Below are 9,619 nucleotides of genomic sequence, written 5' to 3'. Positions count from 1 at the left end.
AAATTATGGCCACGGCATTGAGCTGATGAGCTACATCATACTGTGGCTCGAGGCTAAAGTACTACAGTGCCACTAATGATTGCCACGGCACCGTGGCGCCACCCTGGTTTCCAAAAATAAAAACTTTGACGAGAAATTAGAAAGTAAGGCATATTGTATATATTTTGGGAACTTTTTGAGAGCATTTAAAGGAGAGGATGGTAGCAGCTTTTCTAGAGAATTAGATCTAAGAATTAAGTAAGAAAACAAGAGCAATTGAGAGAGATTCAAGATTACCAAGCTACAACATTAGTTTACTTCTATCTTTTGTGCTATACTTATTTTCTTGTTTTGAATTCATGACTGAATTTCTTTGGATAATTTTTTATTTAGATATCATGAACTAATTTTCTTTCTAGGATTATGGTGGATTTCAACATGTGGTCTGAATATTTATTTCTTTTTTATTCATCATGTATGGGTATAGTTTTACTTATTCAAATATGTTCTTAATGCTTTTAATTACATGATCAAAAATTAATGATTTATGAATCTAATTGAAACTTGACAGAGAGATTTTAGGTTGGATTAAGATTTGAATAGTGTATATTCACATCACTTAGGTGATTAGTTTGCGATTTGGGTCGACATACATCAACTGTCATACATAGCTAAATTAGGATACTTACTTAATGAACTTAATTTAATTGATTCCTAGACACATATAGTGCACTAATTAAGTTAGGTATTTATGCAAGCATCTTGATGGAGACTTATCCATAGCTTTGGATTCTAGGTTAGTAAAACAGTCAAGAAAGATAAACTACAAGATAAGCTAATGTTAGATGAAGTGTTGAATGAATCCATAATTCTAGATTTTTAATTTACTACTTTTCTCAACATATTTAAATGTTGTTGGTTAATTTAGTGTTTATTTTAATTTTGTTTTTTATTAGTTTTTCAATTTTTGGATGGCTTAAATAAGATTAATTTGTTATAAAATTTAGTAATTAGTGAAAATTTAAAAACAAATCTATATGGGAATGATACTCTACTGCATCTATATTACTTATTTACGATAGCGTGCACTTACATGAAAACTTAACAACACTTAATGATGATGTAGATGAAAAATATGCCAAATGATTGATTTCATAGTAACATGAACGTTCATGCATTTCACTCAATCTTGCATACATATGCATAACCATCTAATTCGAGAAGTACCTTACAAAATTTGTAGAAGAGATCACGTTTTTTGTAAATCAAAGTTTTCTATCCAAAAAAAATCACTTGCACTATTCCAAAATGATGTTTGAAGTGTTGCTTTCACATTTTTGAACTTATTTTTCATCAAAAACTCAATTTTGAACCTTCTTGCATGATTTTGAAAGGCAAAACTCTATTTTATAAGGCCACATAAGAATATCTATCGATAGATTAATGTTATTGATAATTTTATTTTATATAATTATTTTAGTCTAATTTTTTATTAAATATTAGCTAAATCCTTAATTTTTAATTATAATTTAGTTATTTTTAGTTGTTTTTCTAATTAGTTTATTTGTGGTGAGTTATTTTAATTTTATGTTTCTTTTCTTTAATTTGGCCATTATTTATTAGTTTTATGCTTTTGTAGGATTTAAAGGAATAGGGCTCAATTTTGGAAAGTAAGGTGTTTGAAGGATCCAAAATTCTGCTTGCATATACTTTAGTTTTTTTTATCATAACTAGTGTTCCAGATGTCCAAATGATGCGATTCTTATGCCATTGGAAAGTTAAGAGATAAAGCTACAATTTGTATGGAGACTGCTTTGACTAGTTCTGCTTTGAAGAGAGAGAAAATTGTGTTAGAAAATGACTAGGTGTAATGTTATGAGAATGAAAATTTTAAGGATGATATTTGATGTTTGGGCCTCATAACACATATAAGCCTAAAATTTTAGAATTAGTAGATTAACTTAGGGAATTTTAGGTTAAGATTGTTAGTATAAATAGGATATTTTACGAGAAATTGAAAGAGACAACCTTTAAAGATTCAAGAAGCTTATAATTGATGCAAAAACTCAAAAAGCAAGGCTACAAATAATTGTTTTATTTTCTTCCTTAGCTTTTATTTTTCTTATTGCTCTCAATGGTTGAAATTTATATAATGTTTTGTATTTGCAATTATGAAAAGCTAATTTTATTTTTCTAAGATTGCAGTTGAACTTACATGTAATATAAAGTTTTTAATCTTTTTCTTGCTTATCTTTAATGGGATTTGAATTATTTATTCCAATTTTTTCTTAATCCTTTTTAATTGATTGGCCACCAATTAAATTGATTTAGGAACCTAAACAAACTTGGGAAAAGGAGTATAGTGTAGACTAAAATTGGGATAGCATATGATCATATTAATTGATTTGTGTATAGGATATGGATATACCTATGTACCATATGTAGCCAAAGTTAGAGCCTCAACTTAATGAATTTATCTTAATTTCAATTCACATAGGCATGTAGTGTTTTTGTTAAAATAGATAGTTTTATAAGATGAGTCGAAAGACTCTTATAAGTAATTGAAGACTTTAGGTTAGTAATTCAACCCATTGAAATAAATTAAGGAAGAAAGTTAAGACTTAGATGAAGTGTGAGAGATATTGTAATCCTAGCCTTGTTTGATTTGCTTTTTACTCAATTATCTTATCGCTTTAATTTTTAATTAGATTAATTTTAGTTGAGTAATTTTTAGTTCAAATAGAATTCAGATTTTAATTATTTGAATAAAACTAAGTTGTTATAATTTTAGTACTTAGTAAAATTTTAGATCAATTCTATGTGAGATCGATACTCTACTTGCTATTATATTATCTTTTTGATATGTATACTTACGTAGGTAGAAATTTAACTAACAATTATCTATCAAAAAATAGCTTGTCAAGGCTAAAATTAACCATCTTGTGCGCAATCTATCAATAAATTCACACTATCTATTGATAGATGTAGGCTAACAAAATATATATAATAATTTAAAAAAATTAGGTATAATCTATCGATAAATCTTACTATCTATCGAGAGATGAGGAACTATGCCTAACACTAAGTCTGCATAACTAAATTTGTCAATAGATCCCACTATCAATCAATAGATGAGGAAATGTGAGAAAAACTAAAGCCTACATGAAAAATCTATTGATTGATGACGCTATCTATCGATAGATTAATACTAACGGCTAAACGATTGCATGTGATCTATCGATAGATGTTACAATTTATCAACAAATGTATTTTTTAAGTGTGGCTGACACTTCATTTCTCTTATACCCATGACTCCCACCTCACTCTTCTTCCCAAATCTTCTTAACCCCTTGGTGAAATTCTACGTTTCTAAGCCGATTAATGTGTTTTTTTTTCTTGATTTTTGGCATCCAACACCCAAAATTCTCTCAAAAACACTCCAAAATTTCACACAACCTTGCATTTGAATTCCATAAAACCCTAAGTCCCTTTTTCTCCAAATTTTTGGGTTTCATTGTGTTTTGGACAAAAGTGCTTCGGTTAACTCCATTCCTTCATCTATCTTGACATTTCCTCCAAATTTTTCTTACCAAACCACTCTAATCCCCCATATCTCACAAAATTCCAAAATGAGTCAGAGACCCAAAAGTAAAAAGATGACCGCTCATCAGGGTTCAAGTGACTTTACTAGTGCCAAGACATCCTTTACCTCAAATGAGAGTTCATTCATAGGAAATTTCACTTATCCATTGCATGCTCAAAAATCCAATGACCATTATGCTAAACACAAGGTAATGCTCGAGTGCATCAGTGATTTTTATTAATTGGAGTCCATTAATTTTCCTACCTTGCCATCTTTGAATACTTAGAATGGACACATTATTTAAAATTGAATAGGAAATACCATGATAACTTAATTTGAGTCTTCTACTTGAATGCCACCTAAAATTCCCTGACTAGGAATCTAGTGAACTAGTAAACCATGATGATAGGTTTGTCATTCATGTCATTGGAAAACATATTCTTGTCACTCGTGCTCTCTTATATTGAATCCTTCAAATTTATACCTGACAAAATGATCTCTATTATGTTTTTGATGATGGTATCCTTCGTTCTACTTATTCGAGGTTATGATATTTTGATTAAGTCTTACATCTTACCATTACCCACACCGTCTACCCAAAATGACCTTTAGTTCCTTTTTCATATCAAATTCAACCACCACATTGATCTTGCCAAATTTGTCATGGATGATACCATACAAAGGGGCATCAAAAACCTGTTTTATGGCATGTTGATCAGTGAGATTATTGACTACTTCACTATTAACACCCACTATGATCCACCCAAAACCTTTACCTTATTTAATCCTATCAAGGAGCACAACATTAAAAAGCTGGGTGTTAAGTTCAAAAACAACACTTGGGTAAGAAAGGGGACAGTCAATATTTCGATCTTTGATGACGAGGGTCATAAGGGAAATAAAGGGAAAAAGGGTGCGTTAAGCGTATATCCTAGTGGCCCATCTATTGCCTAATGTAGTACACCTATGTCCACCACCTTTGATGTTAAGCACGCCTTCACTAGACTTCTCTCTTATATGAAAGCAATGGACTCTAGGTTGACCGCATGCATGGATGTCTTAAAAATGTTAAATAATGAGTTATTATAGCACCAGTAAGACTTGCAAGCTAAGTTTTGTTCTCAATTTCCACCACCACTAAGGTGTGTTCTCATAAGAGACATCTCTTCGCCTCAATTTTGGACTACTTCGTTGGATAACTGCATGTGCATCTCATTTTCATGCATCATGTAATTTTGGATATACTTCGTTTTCTTTTCAAATGTATATTCACAGCATCTATCGATAGATAGTCAACCATGAACAGTGTAAAAGGACCCTGACTTGAATCTATTAGTAGATACACAATATCTATCAATAGACAACCACCCGAAGATAGTTTAAAAGGTCCTTTATATGCATCTATCATCTATCGATAAATGCGTAACATCTATTGATAGATAGTCACCCAAGGATACTTCAAAATGATCTTGAGTTGAATCTATCGATAGATGGGTGCAAATTTAAAAATTTTTCAAGGCAATTTATTGATAAATGGTTATCATTGTAGCTTGAAAGAATGTGTTGAATGGTTATTTTCACATTTAATGTACTCTCAACCACCTCTAAAGCTTTAACAACTATAAATTCAAGGTCCCACCACATTTATGAAGGTTGAAAGACTTTAAAACAAAACTGCAAGAAAAGATTTCAGCTTAAATCATGTATTACTCTTTGTACACCTGCTTTGGCATTTAAATCTACTATTGTACCATTTATTGAGCCTTCATTACTTATTCTTTTCTTCACCAAACATTGTACTTAACTTGCTATTCAGCCTTCAAAAGGCATTCTAGGTACATTTAAATTTCTTTCATTGTATTCACTTAAATAGTTATACCTTAACCAATAGAAATGGTAGTATTTAAGTGGTTATATCTTAACCAAGATAAAAAATAGAGTGGTTGTGCTTTAACCATAAAAAGGCATTGTATTGAATGGTTGTGCTTGATGTATAAAAAGTATTGTATCAAATCTTTTTCTAATAATGGATTTTAAACTACTTAATGAATCTAAAAGAAAGGACGTAGGCAATGAGGTGGAAACTTTATATAAATTATTGTGTTGATTTTTCTTTTTCATTTCTTCAATGTCATTTTTGTTTCTAACTTCTCTTATTTGATAGGAAATCAATTATCTTTATTATTCATAAAGGGGATTTTACTTGAAGAAATTTTATTTTCTTGAAATTTAAAGGAAATTCTTCAAAATATTTACAATGGTTCAATTCACCCCCCTTTTGGAACTATACTTATTAAGCTTATTGCACAAACACACACGTTGCCCACGCAAGGTTCAAGTTGAAAGCATTCTTAAAGAATAAGTGATAAGTCAATTTAGTTGATAAATCAATCTTTGGTGTGGTGGTGAATTTACAATAATTCACTAGGAGTTAATAATCCAGAATCTTGGAAAGAAAAGATATGATTTCTAATCTATTATGATTCTTGAACTTTAGATGTGATTAAATCAATTTGCTTGATGCATGATGTGTAGTTTTGCTTGTGTATTTGGATTGCTTGCTTCTGTAATTAAAAATATTTTTGAAATCCATCGTTTACACAAACACATGCATGCACAAAGATCCACTCCCAACACAATCAAAGATTATATCAAACCTTCAAAAAGTTGTCGCTTCTTTATGATTGCTCTAAGTGAATATACTACTATCACATACCATTTTTGGGACATAACCAGCACATTGGCCTACGTGGGTATGACCCATTAGGCCAAAATAAGCCTTTCAATCAACAAATGTTGGCTTGTCAAATACCACATTTATATAGTATAAATACAGTATAATATATTCACAAACAATGAGCACCATCACACAATTATGAAATTTCTCAACATAAAGTGTGGAATTGTTTTCATTAATATTAATATTCATATAACACATTAATTCTGTGGTCCAACACAAATCCTATGCCATTAGCATATATGGTCTTTTCACCACAAGTATTGATAAATCTATTTTATAGAGTTATCTTGCACTTTGTTAAGCTGAAAAAGAAAGAAATCCTTTAGCTTATTTTCACTATAAAAATCCCTTTTTTATGCTCTATTGATTTAGTCAATTGTTATTCAAGATGTGCAAGCAAGTGGGGTTCAAATGGCAAAGAACCGTGCAAAGATGCTTCAGGAGATTTCTGACTATGCTATAGTAATTTGAGCATAACTCGAGCTATAGAAGTTCGATTGATGAGATTCTTCGACCATTGATAAATGAGTCATACTTTGGTATCAGTTAGCAGTGAGGTTATTCATAATATTTACTTTATCTTTTACTTGTAATTGATTTGTACATGTTGTACTCTCATCAAAGAAATAATCATAACAACGTTAACAAGGATGGAGATATCCAACTTTTGTCGAGAGGCAAAGACGAAGAAGAATGAAAGCTAAAAAATTTTAAAATTAATATGTCAAACTTAACCAACCATTTTTTTAGAATTGAGTATGGACATTTTGATTCACATTGTTCTTGTTCATGAGTTGAAACATTGAGGCTTGGTGGCTCAACTGTAGAAAAACTATTAGAACAATTTATATCTTTTTCTTTTAAAGACTTTGTCAATGGTTTTCAACTTACTAATACTTTAATTAAACCTAAAAAAAATTAATACAGTCAATATCTAATATTTTTATTTTATTTCTATTTAAACTTAAAATACTAAATATATAATTATAATGCATAAAATATAAAAAGTTAAATATACTATACACGTTTTCACACAATGGTTAAATATATAAATAGTTAAATAATATAAATAGAAAGAAAAAGAATAAAAAGAATTTTATCAGCTCTTAATTTCACACAGTGGTGGTAAGTTGTCTCATCCTTCCTTATCTAAGCTCACAAGCTCATAAATTTCTTTTGAAAAATAAAGTGTGTTTCAGTGTTGAGTTACAAAGAAGAAAGTAAAGTTAAAATAAAAAAACAAAAGAGAATAGAAAAAGAAAAAGAAAGAGAGAAAGAGGTGGGAAACTTAAAACTTAGGATAAAATTGAGTACCACTTGTGGGGTCAATTTATTATTATTTTTATTTATATTAATCATTAAATAGAAAATTATTTTAAAGGGATCATTTAAAAATATATATATAATAAATAAAAAATATTTTAAAAAATATAAATAAAAATTAAAAAATTTTGAAAATATTTATGATAAATAAAAAATTTTAAAATTTTTGAGAATGCATAAAAACATTACCTTTCGTCTCTAAACATTAATTCTGTCAAAATAAAAAATAAAAAAGAGACTTGCACGTCTCGAATAATCTAATTATTAATATTGGGAATCATTATGATAAACCTAATATTAGATTTTAGATTTTCATGAAGTGATAAATTATGGGTCTAATAACCAGCCCAATAAAAGCCCAAGCAAAGATTAAAAACAAAAAGCCTGGATAACAAAAAGTAGGCACGAGTCAAATTAATAAAGATGGATCACTATTTAATTGTAGTATTATTTATCATAGTAATTTTTTTTATATAACCATTCTGCTATGTTCTATTTGGAAAGATTTTGAGCCCGAATTATTATACCTTATCATTAATATTAACCTAGAACAAAAGCAGTTATGGACTGATTTTTTTTTGTCAAAAAGTTAGTTGTCATAACTGAATTTCTTTTAATCCCCATGCATAATCATAACAATTATATGAGAAAGATAAACCAAACAAACAACTAAAATATAAAGTTGAGTTAAACTTACCTAAAATGAGACTTGGACCAAAATTTGAATGTTCCAGGACCTGTTCGTTGGTAGAAAACAAAAAGGCATTATTGGCACTCGGTATGCCTTGACTTTTATGACTTAATTTGTCTTCCTGGAAACGATTTCCTTCCGATTAAATCAAGAGAGGATACATGGACATGCCCAAGCCAAATCATCTTTGGATCAGTTAAAAGAACATTCGAAATTCCGAATAAAGAAAACTCGGAGCATAGACAAGAAAACACCGAGCCTATAATTTTGATGTTGAGAACAGTTGTCTTGGTCATGAACTTTAAGGATTAGCTGTCCAAAAGAAAATCTATTTGACAATCCCAAAGGAATTGTTTAGTGTAACGCTTGCAAATTAAGTATATATACAACCTAGCGGAAAGTCATAGCAGCACTGTTTAAGCATTTCGTTCGTTACTACCCTGCTTTTTCCGCCATGGCCTTGACCGCCAAGCAACAGCTTTTCCTAGCTCTAGCGCTTGCTTTCCCTTTTTTCCAAGTAGCAATATGTGGAGATCCAGATATCACCTCTGATTTTTTGGTTCCAGCTGGAACTAATGCTACTCAGTTGGATGGACAGTTTTTCACCTATACCGGCATGAGGCCACTCATTACCTCTGATCCACCAACAACTTTCACAGCAACAAAAGCAACCATGGCTGAATTCCCTGCCCTTAATGGACAAAGTGTTTCTTATGCTGTGTTGCAGTACCCTGCGGGTTCAGTCAACCCTCCGCACACCCATCCCCGAGCCGCGGAGCTTTTGTTTCTCACGTACGGGACCCTTGAAGTCGGGTTCGTTGACACTACTAACAAGCTCTTTACACAAAGACTTCAAGCTGGAGACATGTTTGTGTTTCCCAAGGGATTAGTCCACTATCAGTTCAACTATAATGAGAAAGACTTTGCGATTGCGATTTCCGCCTTTGGTAGTGCAGCTGCTGGCACTGTCTCGGTCCCTTCTGCCGTGTTCACAACAGGCATTGATGATGAGATCTTGGCAAAGTCTTTCAAAACCGATGATGCCACGATTCAAAAGCTCAAGGCAGGGCTTGCACCTAATGCCTGAGATGGGGATCCTGAACTATTAACGTTCCAAAATTTCTGATTTTTAATGTGTTGGTCTTATTTTGTGGCAAAAAGGGAATTTATCAGTTTCTTTGCACTGTTAAAGTGACTTAGTTATCTTAATAAATTGAACCATCAAGATGCATCAAAATATAATTGTGTTCCTTTGGCATTAAAGATTAATTTGTTATGAATTCTCAGTTTTTCTTTTCTTCAA

General features: G+C 30.9%; 1 protein-coding gene across 1 annotated transcript; it reads left to right on the top strand.

Moving 5' to 3' along the window:
- The first annotated feature begins 8,770 nt into the window (after nucleotides 1-8,770).
- Nucleotides 8,771-9,403, top strand: LOC110411446 (germin-like protein 9-3). Its single transcript, XM_021421599.2, has one exon. It carries the CDS (start codon nucleotides 8,771-8,773, stop codon nucleotides 9,401-9,403), a length of 633 nt encoding a protein of 210 aa, XP_021277274.1.
- The last annotated feature ends 216 nt before the right edge of the window (nucleotides 9,404-9,619 follow it).

The sequence above is a fragment of the Theobroma umbraticum genome, unplaced genomic scaffold (assembly GCF_002168275.2).
Source record: "Theobroma umbraticum cultivar Fairchild unplaced genomic scaffold, ASM216827v3 scaffold_56.0, whole genome shotgun sequence".
In the NCBI taxonomy this organism is placed as follows: Eukaryota; Viridiplantae; Streptophyta; class Magnoliopsida; order Malvales; family Malvaceae; genus Theobroma; species Theobroma umbraticum.
The sequence above is the reverse complement of the archived record's forward strand: the minus strand, read 5'-3'. Positions and strand labels throughout refer to the sequence as shown.